The sequence below is a fragment of the Echinops telfairi genome, unplaced genomic scaffold, assembly GCF_000313985.2.
Source record: "Echinops telfairi isolate 266 unplaced genomic scaffold, ASM31398v2 ScPeMD7_3533;HRSCAF=4204_1, whole genome shotgun sequence".
NCBI classification, from domain to species: domain Eukaryota; kingdom Metazoa; phylum Chordata; class Mammalia; order Afrosoricida; family Tenrecidae; genus Echinops; species Echinops telfairi.
The window spans coordinates 30,406,290-30,426,690 of record NW_022107432.1 but is presented as its reverse complement, the minus strand read 5'-3'; the positions used below and the strand labels follow the sequence as shown (position 1 = coordinate 30,426,690).

General features: G+C 50.1%; 1 protein-coding gene across 1 annotated transcript; it reads right to left on the bottom strand.

Annotated features, from left to right (window-relative positions):
* Positions 1-10: 10 nt before the first annotated feature.
* PPIL1 (peptidylprolyl isomerase like 1) lies at positions 11-18,801 on the bottom strand. Its single transcript, XM_004710740.2, has 4 exons — positions 18,489-18,801; positions 14,338-14,492; positions 921-989; positions 11-366 (listed from the first exon to the last, which is right to left on the bottom strand). The coding sequence occupies exons 1-4, from the start codon at positions 18,542-18,544 to the stop codon at positions 146-148; spliced, it is 501 nt and encodes a 166-aa protein (XP_004710797.1). The 5' UTR covers positions 18,545-18,801; the 3' UTR covers positions 11-145.
* Positions 18,802-20,401: the final 1,600 nt, after the last annotated feature.

Here is a 20,401-nt window from a genome sequence, read left to right as displayed (position 1 = left end):
GAGAGAGAGAATGGTACATTTCCTCCTCCAACTCATCCAAGGCTCTGGGTTCCCTAGTTGACAGCTACATGTCAGTCTAGGTCACGTTCCCTGGCGGAGGGCTCCCCGGGGCCAGCTCAGACGACCCAAGGGGCAGGGGGCAGGTCTACCCAGATGGGTATGCCTTGATGATCTTCACGTCGTCCACGGGGCGGTCCTGAGAGTTTGTCTCCACCATCCCCACTCGATTCACCATTCCTATGCCCTGGCACACCCGGCCAAAAATGGTGTGCTTGCCGTCGAGCCACTGGGTGGGAGCCAGGGTCACAAAGAACTGGCTGCCATTGGTGTCTGGCCCCGCATTGGCCATGGCGAGGATTCCGGCCCCTGGCAGGAGAAAGGAAGAGAAGGGAGGAACATGAACGGTCCCTGCCATGCAAGCCGGGGGGTGGGGTGGGGGAGCGGGGCTACTACAGCTTCCCAGGGAATGAAAAGGAGTCACGACATGGCCCGGCCTCTGATACTATCCGCGCAGGCCTGGCCAGCACCCTTAGGATAGCCCGCTGCTATCACCACTCCCCTGACACTCTCATCTCCCCTGTCCTTGCTACTCCTGGCCCCTCACCCTGACCATCCCCACTAACCACCAGGGTTGGTCTCCTTATTCCCCTCCAGGATCCGGCAAGGTCTCGGGCTTCTCTGAGGAAGTGTCCGGTAGCCAGCAGTTCGTTAACGGGCACAGTCAACAAGTCTGACAACGACTCACTCAACACTTCAACTGGCTCAGGATCCTGAGAGAGGCAGTGCTTTCTCTAATCAGCCGGCGCTCTCTGTGGAGTCCCAGCTGGGCAGCTGCTGGCACCAGGCTACGCAGACAGACACTCCCCTGGACCAGGCCTCAAAGAACGTGCTTTTACAATCCAGCCCGGCTATGTACTTACCTGTGAATTTCAAGTCTGGATGAAGTTCATCTTCAAACTGCTTGCCGTAGATAGAGGCACCACCTCGACCTGTCCAGTTAGAAGATGAGAAATGAAGAGCCAGTCCCACCATTCTGCCTCACAACAAGCATGGCAGCCCAGGCCCCAAGGGGTTGCAGACACTGTTAGGGGAGAGGTGGTGAACATGCCTGGTGCCCTGTTAAGTGCCCTGGAACTGCGCTGCACAGCTAGCTCAGGAAACCTTGCCAGGACACACCTGAATTTCCCGCGGTATGGTGAACCAGCAAGATAGCTGGGAGGGGAAACTACAGGGCGAAGACTTGTTAGGAACTTAAAACTTCTTTTTATAGAAGAACAGCATATATGTTGTGTAGCTACTAAATCTCTTGCCCTTGGATGGCGTGCAGTCTGAAGCAGCATTGCCCCACTCAAAAGTGGCGGTGCTCTGTTCAAAGAAGACCACACCACTTTGTATCTCAGTCGCCTGCAGTGGTGCCAACAATCCAGTCTCCCTCCCGCATCAGGTCCTGAAAGGCCTCGTAAGGCCTCTTCTGAGTTCCCCGTTCTAAGGCCTGGCCAGTAAGATCCCTATTCCAGGGACTGTGCTGAACCTGCCAAATATTGTAAACTTTGAGTGTATTCCTGGTTTGCTCCACCGACCATGACGACACTGATTTAAAAGACAAGTAAACGCCCTAAGCCAGATGGACTGCCTATCAAGTTCAAAACATACATCAACTCAGACCGCAGGTTTACCTTGACTGTTAAGACATATGTATCACAGGTTAAATACGGGGGTGGAGTGGGGGGAGGGAGGCTTCAAAACGTTCACAGAGGTATGGAATTTAAAAAATGGAATTTTCCCAGGAACTATTTGAAACCCCTTTGTATGTACTATCCCATCACACACCTGGCAGCCCACATGCCTTGTAAACAAGAGGCACGAGAAGCACATGTTCCAGGTGGGAAGCTGTTGCATTTGCTGTTTCTAAAACCAAACATTCATTTCGAATACCTTCCTTGAGCATGAGGCTCTTTTAAAAATCTATATGGGATGAATTTGACAACAGCAACTGGATCAAAAAAATAACCCCAAACCCACTCGGGCATTGAATCTATGCCAACTCATAGTGACTCTACAGGGCCGGATGGAACCGTCTCTGTGAATTTCTAAGAGATTAACTCTTTACGGAATAGAAAGTCCCGCCTTTCTCCCTCTGAGCAACTGGTGGTTTCGATCTGTTGAACTGGCAGCTAGCAGCCCACTACACCACCTTAAAAGGTAGTAAGTGTATATTCACTGGGGGGAACAACTCAGAAAAGGAAGGAGAGTACTGCTGCCAGCATGCATTTGCTACGTCTCACTCCCGACCGTGATTACTACGCTGGATTATAGTCTGAAGTAGCTCTGGTGGCTTTGTGGGTAAGTGTTGGGCTGCTAACCTCAAGGTCAGTAGTTCAAACCCCCAGCGGAGGTAAGATGAGGCTGCCTGCTTCCGTAAAAGATTTGCAGTCTCAGAACCACTATGGAGCAGATCTACTCTCCTACAAGGTCCTACAAGATCACTTTGAGTGGATTAGGATATGACAACCATGGGACGGATGCGTGGTTGGCATTGTCCCACAGGTGGTGCACGACTGTCCATCAGTCTCTCCCTGGTGATACCCAGGCCAAAGCCACCTGGAACAAAGTGCCCATCGAATGGAGGTATTTGCTGATGCTGCCTGCCTGGCAGCCAGAGACCAGCCCAGGCACAGGGAGCTCACCCCCCTTCTCAGCCTGCTGCATCGCCAAGCCATGCAGCTGGAAGCACTGTGTCCACCCCCGGAGGGCCCCCAGCATTGCTAAGGTGTTTCCATGGTAAAAGCCCTCTGCTTTACCTTTTAAGATGCTCCACCACCAGGGAGCCTGTCACAGTTGATGTTCAAGGCCCCCGTTCTCAGGAAGAGAACACTGTTCTCATGCAAAGAGGAATGGGGGTGAATCTGAACAAACCAGGAAGCCTCCCACCTGGGCCGGGCTATCTGTGCTTCTGGAAAATTACTGAATTATACCCAACTCCGTAAAAAATGCATCCCCCAAATTCCAGCATGCCAGTATACGATCAAGTGGCAATTATGTAATCAGTGTTTCCTTTGACAGGGGACCCCTTCGGCAACCACTCTGAGTCAAGGTTCCTGCTTGACACTTCCTGGGGAGAGGGGGAAGAAAGGGGTCCTGGCAGTGTTGGGGCTGAAGCTGAGGAGACAGGGCGAGGGACTGAAAACAGAGGCCAAATTGAGGTCACGCTCTCTGTGTGAGCGTTCCACAGGGCTCTGCCCCCCTGGTGCAGACTCAGCCCTCCCAGTGTGAGCCCTTCAAGCTGAGGGCGTCCAGGCCGAAACCTCAAGGTCTCCCTCTGCCTTCCCGGAACCGAGAGCCATCACCAAGACATCATCTCACACACTCACACGACAAGGGAGTGGCTGATAAAGAACCACAGGGGAAGCTTCATGGGGAGACAGAGGAAGAGCATGGTGGTGTCCCCGCCCTCACGAGGCACAGTCTGGCCTCTATGGCCAAATTCAACTCAGTAGGATTTGCAGCAAAAGGCCAGCAAGACAATTCCCATCAAAACGTCCCTTTGGGCATACAGGCAGGGGCAATCAAAAACTGTAACGTCGTTAACTGTGACTGAATTCTGTTACTTGCAGCCCAAAGCATTGCTGATACAACCACTTTGCTGGGACAGACTGAGGAAAGACTGGGCGAGTGGGTGTGCTATTGGGTCACCAGGGCAAATGCCAGGCAGCGGATTCCTTCTCCCAGAGCAGTGGTTCTCAACCTTCCTCATGGGCCACCCTTTCACACAGTTCCTCCTGTGGTGGTGACTCCCCAACCAGAACATTATCTTTGTTGCTACTTCATCACTGCCGTTTTGCTACTGGTAGGATGGCCCTTTCACAGGGGTCACCCAATTCCGAACAGGAGCAAATATGAAAGGGTCACGGCATTAGGAAGGTTGAGAACCACTGCCCTAGATGGAGGAGACGGAGACACCGAGAGAATGCAAGCTGTAACACGGGGGCTATGTCCAGAAGCAGCGGCAGAACACTGCACAGTGGGCTTCCTGGGCCTAGAACCACTTGCCTGAGTGGGGCAGAGGCTAGGCAGGAGCAAGAAGCCCAAGGGCTGAGGGCCAGAGAGACCCGCCTGCCGGCATGTCTGAGAAGATGCCAACCTGACCCAAGTCGTGTGTCCTGGGTCGCTTCTGATGCTAAACTGTACTAAACACTGCTTCCCTCATAAATCTCCTAATCTTGACTTCTATCTGGCCATGAATTATCGAGCCCGGTAGAGAACCAGAGAGCGCAGTAGAAGAATGGTGCCAGAACAGATTTAAAATGAAAAGTTGCAGGGTAAAGGCGTGCCTGACCTCTGCTTCACTGGGCGGAATCAAGGTTGGGCTGCTGATTTTGATCTTCTTTCCCTGCTGAAGTTAGGAGGCCAGACACACTCGCCACACCATTATTACACCAAGCCTCAGTTTCTGCGTGTGCAAAATGGCAATAGCAGTTGTTTTTCTATCTCATAAGGTTGTTTAGAAAAGACAGAGAGCGAGAGAATGCATGGAAACCATAGCGTGCATATGGTAACACAAAACAAACACCTGGTGACGTCTGGGTGACCAGGGTGCTGCCGTTAGGTCCCATCAAGTCGGCAGACTCAGTGACCACACAGAACACAACCCTGTCTGGGCCTGCGCCATCTTCCCAGGCGCTGCTGTGTTTGAGCCCACTGCTGTGACCACCGTGTCGGTCCATCTCATGACGGGACAGCCTCCTTTTCACGGACCCTCTACTGGTTCCAGGACGTCTCTCCTGATAACATGTCCAAGTGCAGGAGAGAAGTGCGTCTGAGAAAGGACTCTGACCGTCCTTTCACCACTTCCTGCCACCCCACCTTACTTCAAATGCATCACGTCTTCTGTGGTGTGGTCTCCCGCACTCACTCACTTCCCAGCTGTCACATGCATGCGCTGTCCTCCGTGATCCGTCTGCTCCTTAACACTGTGAAGAGGCCTTTTGTGCCTTTGGAGGAGCCCTGGTGGCACAGTGGTTAGGCGCTGGGCGGCAACCAGCAAGGTCAGCACTTGGGCAATCACCAGCAACTCAGCAGGAGAAAGATGAGGTTTTCTACTCCCTTAAATATATATACAGTCTCAGAAACGCAAAGGGGCAGTTCTACCCTATCGGCTAACTGTGACTCAGTAGCGACTCAATGGCAGTGAGTTTGATTTTGCTTTCAGAGAAGTCCTGGCAGCATGGTGGTTACGCTGGTTGGGTTACTAACTGCAAGGCCGGCAGTTGGAAACCACCCCAGCAGCTCAGAGGGAGAAAAAGAAGGCTTTTTACTCCCGCCTGGGAAACCCACAGGGGCAGTTCTACGCTGCCAAGTGGGGTCGCCATGAGTCAGAATTGACTTGATGGCAGTGGGTTTTGTGCTGTTAGAGAGCCCTGGTGGGCTGCTTTGATGCTGATAAATAATTCACGTAGCCTGTTGTTATCGACTGAATCCTGTGTCACCCCACCCCCAAATACGTGCTGTAAATTCCTCCATGCTGGTGAAGGCCTGGTGACATAGTGACACCAGCACGGCCTCCAACTGGCCTCTGTACTTCTGCCGGTACCTTCCACCTTCCTCCAAGCCACCTCCGCACAGCAGCCAAGGGAATCCAAACACCAGCTGAGCACACCAGCTTCCGCCAGGCCCTCAGCAGGGCTTACAAGAAGCTCAATGATCAGCCGTGCTGACACCTAACTCTCCAGCATCATCTCCTGCCACCTGCCCCGGCCACACTGGCCTTTCTTGCTAAGCCCACTCTGCCCTCTGGCAGGCCGCTTTTGACCAACATCCCCCATCTGAGTGTTCTTGCCCTTGACTGTCTCAGGGCTCACCATTCCCTGAATTTATTCAGAGCTTGCTCAAATGCCACCTTATCAGAGAGGCCTTCCATAATCACACGACCCAAAATAGCATCTCCGTCATGCTCCATCTTGGTGGTTCTGTCCCTGCCTACCAGGCGCTGGGCAATGTCTGGTGACATTTTTGGTTTTCACAACTGGGGGTTCTCCTGGCATTTAGCAGATAAAGGTCAGCCAGGCTGGCAAACACTCTACAGTGTGCAGGGGTTGGGCAGAGAACATCTGGTTTACAAGGCTGCGACCTGCCTGCCAGCAGATAGGCAGGTCTGTCTTCTGTGGCACCTCTGCGTGAGTTGAAACCCCTAACCTTTTGGCTAGGAGTCGAGCAGGTAACCATTTGTACCCCCCCCACCCCCAGAGACTCCTTACGGTGAACTGGACAGCCCCTGCCCCGCAACACAGAACTGTCCAGGCCCAAACACTAATAGCGCTAAGGTTGAGAACGCTAGCTCTGTTCCCGTATGCTACTTGACTTTTCCCATTGAGTATCATGACCTGGCAGGACCGACTCCACTTATTCACGGCCTGTCTTGCCCACTAAAGCGAGAACTGCAGCACAGCTTTCTTCTTCACCAGAGTTGTGCAGATAGTTAAAGCACTTGGCTCTCACGCAAAGGTTGGCGGTTCAAGTCGACCTAGAGGCACCTCGGCGAAGGGCCTGGCAATCTACTTCTGAAAATTCAACCAGTGAAACCCCTTTGGGGCACATTTCTACTCGGAGACACAAGGGGCCACCCTGAGCCAGAACCGACTTGATAGCCACTCGTTGTCATTGTTTCCCCGGCTCTGGGGACAATGGCTGGACCACATGAGGAATGAGATTCATACTGCCTCAATGCAAAGTGAACAATAACCACAAATGCTCTTATTTTCGTTTCAAGCCTACACTGACCACTTATTTTGTTCCACCACCAGCTCAAGTATTCCACACCATGATCCCCTGAGGTGTGAGAGACACCACCCGTCCCACCTCCAGCTACAGCCCAAGCCAGGAAATACCACTTGTCAACAGCCAAACTTCACACCACGCCCAGCAGCCTCCAGGACCCAGGTGGCAGCTGGAAACCCACCTGGCAGCTCCCTGGGGAAAGGCCTGGCCACCGGCTCTCGGGGAGACGAGTCTGGGAAGCTCTGTGGGCCAGTGCACCTCTGTCATGTGGGGTCACAGGAGCTAGAAAAGGCCCAGTGGCACCCAACACCAAGACCAGAGCTGAATATCCCGGGCTGGTTCCACTGGCCCCACCCACAAGCAGATTTCCCACAGCTCTGTCACTGCCCCTTCAGTCCGCAATGCAGCGTGGAGAACCAACCGCACAGGGGCAGTGATCACATCTTCCGATGCACCTGTCTTGGGCATGGAGCTGTGGCTGGGTCATGTCCCAGGGCCTGCCCAGCGGACTAGACTCGCCACTTAGATTGGTGCGCTCCCCTCCGCCCCTCACCCCTGTATGCCTGTCACCCGTGCCCTTGCTCTCTGCTCATTCTTCTTCCTGCATGCAAAATGCCCCTCGCTCACCTCCAAGAGTTAAAGGTCTACATTTCCCTCAAGGGCCAGCTCAAAAATGAGCCTCCTTCCACTTGAATCCCACTCCTCTATACCTTTCCCCTTATGGATGATTTCAACCTAGCGTGTGTACAAAAGCCACACCATACCACACGTTTGCTCTTTGTTTTTCAACACAGGTTTCATAGAGCAAACATCGTATCTTTATGGCAGAACCAGAAGCTCCAAGCTTCTAATGCTAAAGTATTCTTCTCAGACCTCAGAGCCGCATAGGAACTGCAGCAGATCCGCACCAGATGAATGAAATTAACAATGAGCTTGCTGTTCAACGCTGGAGGATTTCAGGGGCCACCAGGAGAAGATAGAAATCCGGTGGGAGTGGTGCGCAGACTACTAATCAGCGTGCAAGGACTACTGCCATCACAGCAGCTGGAGGGCGCAGCGTGCCAGGTGCCGAGGAGGAGGAGGAGGAGGAGGAGAGGATGGCCAAGTCTTTCACGGGGAGAGGAACAGATCAAAGGCATTCAAGGTGCTAAGACAAGAGCTACTATAATAAAAAGGGAAGTTTAAAGTTAGAAGAATGGCTTCAAGAGGCGCAGCAAGTCCAAAGGCGTGTGGATTGCGAACAGATCTGGCGAGGACTACAGAGACTGACTGGGTCCAGCAGCCAGAGAATGGAAACGGCATATCCACTTACTGAAGAGCCCAGGGGGCCCGATGGCCCACTCGAGATATTCCGCAACCAACACTGCTCCCTGGGGTTTGAACCACTCTGACCCCTACTGAGAATGAGTATTTCTACCCCTACCTCAGGTACACCAGAGCCCTGGGGGCCTAGTCGTTACACCCTGGCCTGCTTACCAGCAAGGTTAGCAGTTCAAAACCCGCAGGAAGAAAGAGGAGGCTTTCTACTCCTGTAAAGAGTTCCGGTCTCAGAAACCCACAGGGGTCGCTCTACCCAGTCCCCTCAGGGTCGCTATGAGCCAGAATCGACTCGCTGGCAGGGAGTTTGGTGTTGTTTTTGCCTTAGAGGCACAGCAGGGCCCACCCCGATGATTTGCTCACAGAATCACCTAGGGATCTTGTTCAGCTAGATTCTAGCTCAGTCTATCTGGGGTAGAAGGCAAGATTCTTAGCGGGGGGGTGTCAAGCTGGACTTAGCTGGTAGGAAGCTCTGGTGTTACCCAATCAGCTAATTAACACATGAACGAGTAGCCCAGGAGAGCCTTACTCCTGCCGCTGGCCTCCACTACAGACCTGCAGCAGGCTGGATGTGATTATTTGGAAATCTCTGGAGCGATTCCATTTCATTAAAATTGCATCATGGAGATGTGACATTAGGAAGGATGGCGAACTGACGGTAGAACCATCGGGCAGCTCCGACACGAGCAACTCCAATTTGGGCCACTTCAAATCTGACACACCACTCCTGGGCTCCCTCAGTTTACTGGGGTTCTAACGTCGGGTTTCATAACGCGAGAGAGTGAGAAAGAGAGAGAGGAGAGAAGAGGAAGCCAGGAAAGGAGATTGAAATGCTGACAGGACCTTTTCAGAGGACAAAAAGTAGAGAGCAGCCTTCGACTCTGCCTCTCCCAACGGCTGAGGAAAGAACACACGCCCAAAATTAAAACGGAAAACGACAAAGATTCTGAAGAGTCAGCCAAGACTGCTGGTGCTGCCTGAGGCAGTCATCAGTGACAAGTGTGGCAGCAGCCGGAGAATTCTCTCAAATCCTCCCCAGTTTTGAGAAGCCAACGGAGGCGGGGAGGCAGGGTGAGTGTAATGTAAGGGCCAGGAGGTCCTTACATCCCCAGGTGTATGGGCGTGACAGGGCAGGCGACCTGACCACACACACCTCAGACTTCTGAGGCCCTGGGACAAACTGAAGGAACTACTCAGATTCTAGTTTGGTGGCAAAGGGACCGTTCTAGGAGGTGCAGGAAGCCTGGACACAGGTCTTTCAAGAGTCCTGCGACAGGACAGAGGCTGGAGCCCACTGTGAAGGTGCAGAGCCCTCGCCCTTGCCTCCACACACCCAGTACCCAGCCTGGGGGTGGGCATGACAGTGGTCTCAGATAAGGAAGGCAGCGTCAGAGAACAGCCCCCACCCCCACCCCACCCAGGTCTACTGTGTGTGAGCCAGTCAAGGGGCTGGCTCTCAGCCCAGATCAGATGTATGCAGACAAGCCCCAACAGGAGTAAAACCACCCTGGCCACTTCAGGGATTTAGTCTGGGAGAAAGACGGCCAAAAACTGGCTTCTCCGCGGCTGTCTCAAGCTTCCGATGAGCTCTACAGAAACAAGCATCCAATTTAACGAGAGCTCAAAGGCAAGAAATAAACCAAAGGGTGAAGAGACTGCAGCTAAGGAGCCCATCTGAGAGCTGAATGTTACCAAGGGAGAGCTAATAAGGAAATGAGAGTGGCCAGAGGCAGAACAGACATGACTGAGGACGAAATCAAGGCCAGTAAAGGTCTGGGAGCGTTTCCGTAGGTGCTGGGGGAAACAGGAAAGGGTCACCTCACCCAATCAAAGGGAGTATGATAAGACATGGGAGGCAGAGGCGACGAAACAAAGAATAACTGCTTTCCCGAAACAGATAACCCACCAAGACTAACAGAGGAAATACTCAGAAATAGAATGCAAAGAAATGTCCCTGGAGTAAATCTGGCCTTGCCTTTTCTCCAAAGCCATGTTCAAAACCACAGGGATCTGAAAGGATCTAAATAGATCCCTGAACGAGAAGGCCGAGCCATGTTGTCAAGCATTAAGGTAACAGGCAGAAACTTTCCGTGTGAGCTCAGAAATACCACCCTCCACACCACAAGAAACTGCTCTCTAGAACTTTCGATCACAAAAGTCTAGCGGTGATCACTGCGCGCAGTGAAATGGGGACAGAAAGAGGAGCGCACAATGAAAAGGGCACATGGGGGAGGGGAAAAAGAGGAGCTGATACCAAAGGCTCAAGTAGAAAGAAAATGTTTTGGAAATGCTGATGGCAACAGATGAACTAGTGTGCTTGATACAACTGAATGACGGATTGTCATAAGATTTGTAAGGAGACGAGCCGGTCAGGGGGCAGTGTAGCAATGATGAAACATACAACTTTCCTCTAGTTCTTAAATGCTTCCTCCCCGCTAATATCATGATCCCAATTCTACCTTACAAATCCAGCAGGACCGGAGGATGTACACTGCTATAGATAGGAACTGGAAACACAGGGAATCCAGGACAGATGAAACTTCCAGGTCCAGTGGTGAGAGGGGTGATACGGTGAGGGTGGAGGGAAGGTGGGGTAGAAAGGGGGAACCGATTACAAGGATCTACATATAACCTCCTCTCTGGAGGTCGGTCAACAGAAAAGTGGGTGAAGGGAGATGTTGGACAGTGTAAGACATGACAAAATAATAATAACTTGTAAATTATCAAGGGTTCGTGAGGGAGGGGGTACTGGGAGGGAGGGGAAAAATGAGGAGCTGACGCCAGGGGCTCAAGTGGAGAGCAGATGTTTTGAGAGATGACAGCAACAAATGTACAAATGTGCTTGACACAATGGATATATGTACGGATGGGGTTAAGCGCGGTACGAGCCCCCAATAAAATGATTAAAATAAAAATGGACAAAGAAAAAGATTTGTAAGAGTTCCCCCAATAAAATGATTAATAAAAAAAATAAAGGTTGGTGTAAGACATGAAAAAAATAATTTACAAATTATCAAGGGAACGTGAGGGAAGGAGGGGAAATGAGCTGATATCAAGGGCTCAAGAAGAAATAAAATGTTTTGAAAATGATGATGGAAACATGAACAAATGTGCTGGACACAATGGATGGATGGATTGTGATAAGAGCTGTAAGAGCCCTGAGTTAGTTAATTGTGCCAGCCTGGCCAATAATCACATGTGGTGCTGGTTGAAAGGCGGAGGGATAAATGGGTGGTGAGCCTCGGCCTTTCTAGTTCTCGGGTCTCTTGCTTTGTGATGGTCGCACCAGGATGCAGCTGCCTTAGCAGCTCCCTGCTTCAGCTTGCAAGATTGACGTCCTACAAGACATCCCCAAGGAGAAGCCACATGGACCTATCCCGATGCAGCCCTGGGTGCTGGAGCAGCCGTGTGGAGACCCCTGCTAGTGCTGAGATGCTTATTCGTTCACGGACTCAGCTTTCCTCCTGCAGTTGGCATCATTGCCTCTGTTTTGTGAGGTGGAGGACTTTGTGGACTGGTGTTGGGTTAATGGGTTAATGTTGGACTTGTGGGCTTGGGCAGCATTGGGTTGGGATGTTTTCGTGATGCACATTTTCTTTGCATAAAACTCTCTCTTATACATGCGTTGCTGTGGATTTGTTTCTCCAAAGTACCCAGACTAATACAAGCCCCCAATAAGATGTTTAAAAAAGAAAAGGACATGTGGTCAACTTTGACCAAGAGACAAGACAATGAATGAGCAGGCACTGGGAGCCAGAGGCAGAACGGACAGAAACTGAAGTAAGAATCCCCTCACGTCTCACAGCAGGAAGTCAGCTTTTCTAGTAAGTAGATGCAAAATTACATAGAACTTTTAACTCGAAGGAAAAAAACCACAGTACCCATAGCATAGTCCATTCTTTCTGAAAATTATACTTCTACTAGCTCTTTTTCCCTCAATCTTGAATTCAGATACAGGATCTGAATAGAGCTGTCCAGGATGATGGCTTCCCAGAGTTAATATAAGCGGAAGGTTACCATTCATGGAAAGAAAAGACAGAGAAGGGGCCCTGCAAGCCAGCGTCACTAGCATACCCATCCAAACGCCCACATTCCTAGCTCCATCCAGGCCTCTCCTGAACTCCACACTCCAGCTCTTTAGGCAGCATCTCTACTTGAGGATTGGCCCAAACCAAAGCCCATTGCCACGGAGCCAAGTCCGACTCTCAGTGACCCCACAGGACGGGGTAGTTTCTGAGAATGTCAACCTGCACAGGAGCAGACAGCCTCACTTTTCTCCCAAGGAGCAGGTGGTGGGCTCGAACCCACCGCTCACCCATGCCACCAGGGCTCCTTGAAGAGCTAGGAAGTATTTAGAATTTAACATGGCCCCAAGCAAAGTTTTGATCTTTTCTTCCACATCTGTTCCGCCCCCCAGCCTTCCCCATTTCTGTAAATGCAGGTCAGAACCTTGAAGCCATTCCCGGCCAGCTTTCTCGCACATCCCACAGCCAATCTGTCAGCAAAGCCATAGCTCCACCGTCGTACCACCTGCTCTATCAGCCTGGTCCATGCGCTTATTTGAGATGGGTGGCTGCAGCAGGGCCCTAACAGGGCCCTAATACTATTTTCTAAGCAGCTAGCTCCCACGGCCATCTTTTTAAAGCATAGGTCAGACCACATCTTGGCAAAAACCCTTCAAGAGTTGTCACCACCAGCAGAAGAAAACTTTTTTTTTTTTGTACCTCCCTGCTGACATTACTGGGCACGTACTGGCTCTGGACCATTAGGTTGGGGTTCAAATCCACCAGCTGCTCCTCAGGAGAAAGACGAGGCTGTCTGCCCCTGTAAAGTTACAGCCTCAGAAACATTTAGGGTCGCTACGAGTCAGAATCCACTCAATGGCAGTGAGTTTCTGCCAGAGCCCTGGGGACGCAATGGTTCAATGTCAGCTGGGAGAATGGCGGCGGTCTGCTTCTGTAGATCTACAGCTCTGGAAACCCCACGGACCCACCCTCTCTTAGCGAGTCAGTCTGAGTCGACTCCAGAGCAGTAGGCTTCGTTTTTGTTTTTATGCAGGCTCCTTCCACCTCCACCCTCAATACTTGAGTCCCAAGCTTCATGCCCTCACTTCATTCAATTCTCGGGCCCAAATAACCTCTTCTCAGGAAGGACTTCCCTGGCCACCCACTGCCACTGAGTGTATTCCGGCTCAGAGGGAACCTATGCAGGACAGAACAGAACTGCTTCACAGTGTTTCCATGACTGTAAATCTTTATAACCTCATCTTTCTCTCTTGGAGCGGCTTGTGGATTTGAACTGCTGACCTTGTGGTTCGCAGCCTAATCTTCATCCACAGCACCAAGACGCCTTCTTCCCTGGCCAATCCATAAAAAACGAATCCCACACTTACCTTGCGTTACAGAAGAGTTTTTCCTTTTGCTCACAGGTAGATCCTTAGAGCTTAGGATGGTATTTCACACAAAGCAGGGGCTCAATATTTGCTTAGTAAAGGCAATCAGTAGAAACACTCAGTATTTTTCCCCCCAGCCCCCCCCAATATTGAAAACTGTGCTCTTTCTTTACTTCTGATCGACCAGGGTACTCTATAAAAAAATCTCCAAACTCACTGACATCGAGTCCATGCCGACTCATAGCCATCGGATAGGGCAGGGTAGAACTGCCCTGTGAGTGTCCGAGACTGTAACTCTTCATGGAAATAGGAAGCCTTGTCTTTCTCCCAAGCAGCAGCTGGTGGCTTCAAACGGCTGACCTTGTGGTTGTTACCCTGTAACCACTATACCACCAGGGCTTTCTCGGTAGGCTACTCTGTAGAAGACTACAATGCAGGCAAATATGATCCCTTCGTGAACCATACACAGAAGTTGGTAGAAACTCTGTAAAGGTCAGAGTTGGAAGACGGCTGGTGGGCAACCCCATGTGTTTGGGGAGGAGCTTCTGAGTGGTGCACAGTTACCGTGCTCGGCTGCTACTGAAGGAGTTGGAGAGCCAACTCCACCCAGCGCTGCCTTTTCAATCAGCCACCCAAGCTCTATGCAGCACAGTTCCACTCGGACACAGAGGGGTCGCCAGGAGTTGGCACTGACGTGAGGCAAGTAGAGCTGGTGTTCGAGGACGGATCTGTGCGAGAAGGGCAGGGGTAGTAACCAACTCAGGGCCCGACATGCCGCAAAGAGCGCTCTGGCTGCTTTACCCACCAGCGTGGGCAGTGACTGGTACCGGAAGCTAATGCCAGCTTAACTGTACCTGTCCCCGTGGGGTCACCTCCCTGGATCATGAAGTCTTTGATGATCCTGTGGAATTTGGTGCCATTGTAGTAACCTCGGCGAGCCAACTCAGCAAAATTCTTACAGGTCTTGGGTGCGTGCTTCCAGTATAGCTCCAGCACGAGGACCCCCATGCTGCAGGGAGAGAAGAGCACGGGCGAGTCAAGAACGGAGCCATGAGCCTCGATTCCGACTCAGAGCAACCCTACAGGGTAGGGCAGAACTGCCCCTGCGGGTTTCGGAGATGGAGACGTTTACAGCAGCAGAAACCATCATCTCTCTCCCACAGAGCGAGGTGGTGGTGTCCAACTGCAGCGGGCCAGTGCGTAACTCACTAGGCCACCAGGACTCCTCTGTGAAGTCCCCGCAGAAAAGACTGGCACAGGACACGCCACTCTCAAGCTCGCAGATCTGGAAATGGTGACAACCGTGGGATTTCACGGAGAGCAAGTTGCTGCAATGGAGAGGATCAGACATCACCTTTTGAGTACAACAGAGAGAGATTTCTGGTACTTCCAGCGAACAAAATAACCACAGGAAGACACCTCAAAATCCTAGTACCTGACACGTGGAAGTATTATCCTGGGTTATCTGGAACCAATATAACCAACTGTAAAATTTGAGAAAACAAAACACTTACAGATTAAAAAAACGAGGACATTAAAATAGCATGAATTTCTGGGTGGGGATGTGAACTGCATACACAAGAGACAAGGATGAGAAGAAACATTTTTAATGAATTCCTTTAATTTTTTAAAAAACATTTTGAACCATAACAAAAGACTACCAATTAAATTGTTTTTTTTAATGTAGGAGATTAAAGGTACCATTTGTGTGGGTTTGGGAAGGAGTGCAAAAACGGATAAAAACTTTTGCACGTACCCAATGTAATGAGAGCTTTTTGCCTCTAAAAGGAGCCCTACTGGTTTAGTGGTTACAAGTAAGGCGGCTATCTGAAAGGTTAGCAGTTTGAAACCACCTCAGGAGAAAGATGAGGCTTTCTACTCAATTTTAACAGTTACAATGTTGGAAATTCAGGGGGTCAGTTCTACCCTGTTCTATCTGGTGGCCGAGTCAGCATTGACTCAATGGCAGTGGGTTTGGATTTTCGGTTTTAGTGCTGCTGAGGACACAGAGCTAAGAAACTAGGACAGATGTGTTCTCCACACCATCACTTTTTAAGTGTTAAGAATGTGAGAACTCTGAAAAAAAAAAAAAAAAAAGAATGTGAGAACTCTGTATGATGCCCACCTCCCCAACACAATCGCTAAAGACAAAATGGGTGCATTGGGGTGAGGAAAGCCCGACTATCAAGTGCTATAGCATCCGAGGTCTTAAAGATTTGGAGTTAAACAAGCGGCCATCTAGCAGGGAAGCAACAAAGCCCACACAGAACCACACCAGCCCGTGTGATCATGAGGTGTCGGCAGAAGAGGTATCACAACTTCAAAAAACAAGCATCCAAATTGATATGAAGGGGACTGGATGTAGTGGAGACCCAAAGTCCACCAGCAAGACAATTAGTCCCTTTCAGTAGGGCCTCATGGAACAGAGGATAAATCCAGGGTATAGTGTGGCACTGATGAACCACATAACTATCCTCTACTTCACTAAGATTCCCTCCCCGTACTATTATGGCCCATACGTGATATACTCATTGATCATGTTAGACTTGCGTGTGCTCATTTGTACATTTGAGATCGTCCAAGTACATGGTAGTCAAAATAGATGACCCTTCAGAGACACTGACCAGAGTAATGGTTCCTGGAGGGTACGGGAAAGGGGGGGGGGCGGAGTTGAAAGCATAGCAGTGAAGATTGTATAGCCCCACCCGATGGGATTGAACAACAGAACTGTATGGGAAGGAAAGGGATATATTGGAATAAGCAAGATATGTCAATAAAAATACTATTCAAAGAAAAAAAAGGATGATGCAAATGTTCTAAAAGTGATTGGGGTGATGAATATACTCTCATATACTTCAACAATGAATTTTATGATGTATAAATCATGTCAATAAAACTTTTTAAAAAAATGCAAGAACAGAGTCTATCATCCTAGTGCCTGGACACCAGGCATCGAGCACAGTGCCTTGTACACTGTAAGTACTCTGTGTGTGAACTGTGCTTTCTAACAGCCTTTCTGCCGGCAACCCACTCCACACTTTCATGGATTCATGGTCATTTTGTGCCTGGCACTGAGGGTGCTTCATTATATAGATGCTTTTACCCTGAGGGAATTTATATTCTGGTAGATAGTTCTGAAGTGCAGGGAATAGCCTCATGGAAGAACTATCAAGAAGTCTTACAGAATTGTGAAATGTGTACACTTTTTGACTCAGTGATGTCACTTTCCAAGTATCTACCCTGTGGACACTACTCTAAGAGCCTAAGGATACAATGTGTATTTTAAGCAATTTAAATGTTCTACCAATAAGAAATTAGTACAAAATGAACTACTACTGTTTCCCTGAAAGTAAGACATCCCCCGAAAATAAGACCTATTTACAGTTTTGTCTCTGGCTGAAATATAAGGCATCCCCCCGAAAATAAGGGTTTGGATTGTTATGATGATGTTCCATATGATGACATGACTGTCATTGAATACATGAGTAAATGTACCATAGATTGTTGTACATGGAAATAATGGTAGTAACAAGAAATTCTTGATACTGTAGGATTCACAGTTTGTCTGGTTATGCTGGTTTGTGATGACAACTACTACCGTACCGTATACAGGTAATAAATTTCCTTTTTTGTTGTTCAACAATAAATGTGTACCGTATTCTTCTTCATGGAAAAATAAGATATCCCCTGAAAATAAGACCTAGTGCATCTTTGGGAGTAAAAATTAATATAAGACACTGTCTTATTTTCAGGTAAGCAGGGTAGAACTATGGTGGGTTACATATACAAAGCTCATAGAAGAAATAGAATTTAAAGATAATGGTTTGTCCATGAACTTTTTGAAGCCCGCTCACTCTGCTAGGTGAAAGCAAAGCAAAAAACAGCAAGACTGTACGTCCCTATTTTTGTTAAAAAATAAATAAAAAGGAAACATCAAACAGATGTGATATATATATTGAAAACAAGCTCATAGATCCTTCATCAAACTATTAATAGTGTTTACAGGGAGAAACTGGCTTTCCGTTCTTCCTCCATACACTGGAATTATTTGTCTGGATTAAATTCAGGTTGGGACCTGAAGCAGGACATGTTTGCCATATCAGTTGGGGAGGATGGCCAGGGAGCAAGAGCAGCATGGGCAGAGGAACTCCTGGTCACAAACTGAAAAAACGAGCCCACAGTTGGGCCCTAACTGCAGATGTAGGACTGTATAGGTGATGTCTTCAGAGGCAAGAACGCCCAAAGAAATCACCTTGTAAGTCAGCTCTACCGTAGCAGCACGAAATCACTGAAGGTTTTTGAGGAGCATCTCATGTCCTAATCTGTAAGATCGTTTGAGCACTTCCCAGAGACCCGACAGAAAGATGGGAGCTAAAGGATCGAATGGCAGACAAACCAGGCTCCAAACGAAGTCCCCCACATATTTACTAGCTGTGTGGCTTTGGTGAAGCCATTTAATGCGAACATTTCAGTATTTCCCTTGCTCAAACGGGAAGGAAGTGGACTAACAACTCCACGATTTGAGTTGCCTGGATTTAACTAAACGCCATGGCATATATTGAGGGCACGGCACGAGTAGTGGGTGCTTCATGATATTTATTCTACATCGCTCTCAGAGGGGGAGAAATCTGTGTTCTCACAGTAATTTGTTTAATTACATATCTGTCTCCTCTATACCGCGAGCTGTGTGTTTCCACCTCCTTAGGCTCCCATCCCGGATCGTACACGCTTGCCCCGTGGACTCAACGCACGCTAGTGGAATGAATGAATGAATGAACGAACGGAGCGGTTGGCGGGCCGCGGTCGCTGAGGTGTCAGCGGGGGTCGGTGCGAAGCTCGGATGAGGGGGTGGCGGCCCCCACTACGTGCTCAGGCCGCCCCAAGCCGGCCGCTCTACGCTCTTCCACGTGGAGCCCGGGCTCCGGCGGGAGCGCGGGAAGCGAGTCTCTTGGCGATGCGCGGGCTCCGCCCGCCTCTGCCAGCCCCCGGGCCCGACACCCCTCACCTGGTCTCCAAATACACGTTGGGCGGCTGCCAGGAGTCTGGGGGGATCGCCGCCATAACGAAATCGGCGGGATCTCCCGCTGGCAATAGCTACTTCCGGCGTCGATTCACCGGAGACCGGCGGCAGCGGGCCCACTTCCGGTCCCGGCGTTCCACCCCTTCGACCCCAGGATTTGAGGGAAGAGGAGCAGTGAAGGACTCCTCTTCCTCGGGTCAGGAGGCCGGAGCGGGAAGTCGGAAGAAGCCGGGACTTCTTCTGAGCTGGAAGTCGGAAGAAGGCGGGACGCCGCGGGGAGTGAAGAAAGCTCCCGCGCCATCAGAACAGGCTTCCGGGAGGCGGGCCCAGGCCGCTCTCCGAAGATCTGATTGGTTTGTTCGCGCACGGGGGCGGGAACGCTAGCACGCCTACACTCTGATTGGAGCAGTGTCTTCACCTTCAACCCCCAAGACCATCCTAGACCTGCGATTGGGCGGGAACCCGAAAGGGAGGAGAAGGTTGAAAAGGATGGGAGCAGAGAAACCGGTGACGCGTTGAGCTGCAGTCAGGTCTGCAGTTCGCTCCCTGCCGTCTCTCCCCGGGAGAAAGACGAGGCTCTCTGTTCCCTTAAAGATGTATGGTCTCTGAAACCCCCTGGGACGGGTTTGCTCTGTCATGCAGGGTCGCTATGAGTCGGAATCCACTTGATGGCAGCAAGTTTGTTGATGTTGAGCTTTTCTAAGGATCTCTATGGTTTACATAGTTACATACTAATTTTTAAAAAATCATTTTATTGGGGGCTCGTACAACTCTTATCACAGTCCATACATAAAGCGCATTTGTACATTCGTTGACATCATTCTCAAAACATTTACTCTCCATTTAAGCCCTTGGCATCAGCTCCTCATTTTACTGCAAGCAATCCTGTAAACAGTACTTTCCCACTTTTCAGATTTGAAAACTCGACAGTTTAATGACTTGCTTCTTTACCGTGCATCATACGGCAAATCTGAGCCTCCCTGATTCCAAAGGCAAAGAGGAAGAGGAGCTGAAAGGGGTAAATAAACAAACAAAGCTGCCAAACTGCCATTGAGTCCAGGACGACTCACAGCGACCCTATAAAACAGGATAGAACTGCCCTGTGGGTTTCTAACGCTATGGAAGTACAAAACCCTTTCTTTCCCTTGATGAGTGACTGGTGGATTCGAACTGCTGACCATGGGCTAGAAGCCTAACTGGTAACCACTACCCACCAGAGTTCCTCTCAAAAAACTCGCTCCCAATGCTGAGTCATACTGACCCCCTGTGGGTGTCTGAAGCTGTAATTGTTTACAGGAGTAGAAAGCCCAGTCTTGCTGACTCGCAACTCCTGGTGGTTTTGTATTGATGACCGTGCGGATCGCAGCCCAACACGTTACCTTGACACCACCAGGGCTCCACAGCAGGGCTCCTAGGAATGAGTTGACCAAGGAGGTGAATGAGAAATACAGAAAGAGACTATAGAATGCAAGAGCAAGGGTTGAAGTGACTGATCAGCAGAGATGGTGTCCCATGGCTGTTAGAAGGGTTAACTCAGAAGAAACAAAATAGTGTGTGCAGATTTGAAAGGACAAGAAAGAAATGGGAGTAAGCAAACCTCTGTAGTAAATAGTATATGTTAGACTGTGGGGAGAAGTCAGATCCTTGCTGCCAGACTGCTGTCTCATCCCTCCACAGGGGTGGGCCTGCTCCCTGCCTCTGGGGACAATGGACAGACTCCTGTAGGAGGGGTTTGCACCCTACTGATAATGTTCATATGGAGACCCAGAGACCACCCCCTAGACCACCCTCTCATTGCTGTGTAACCTATGGTGCAGCCCCTTCCTGTGACGCATGTCTTTACCTGTAATTAGTGGGCTGGATTGCCCCCAAAAGGTATATAGGTGTGAGTCAGCAGG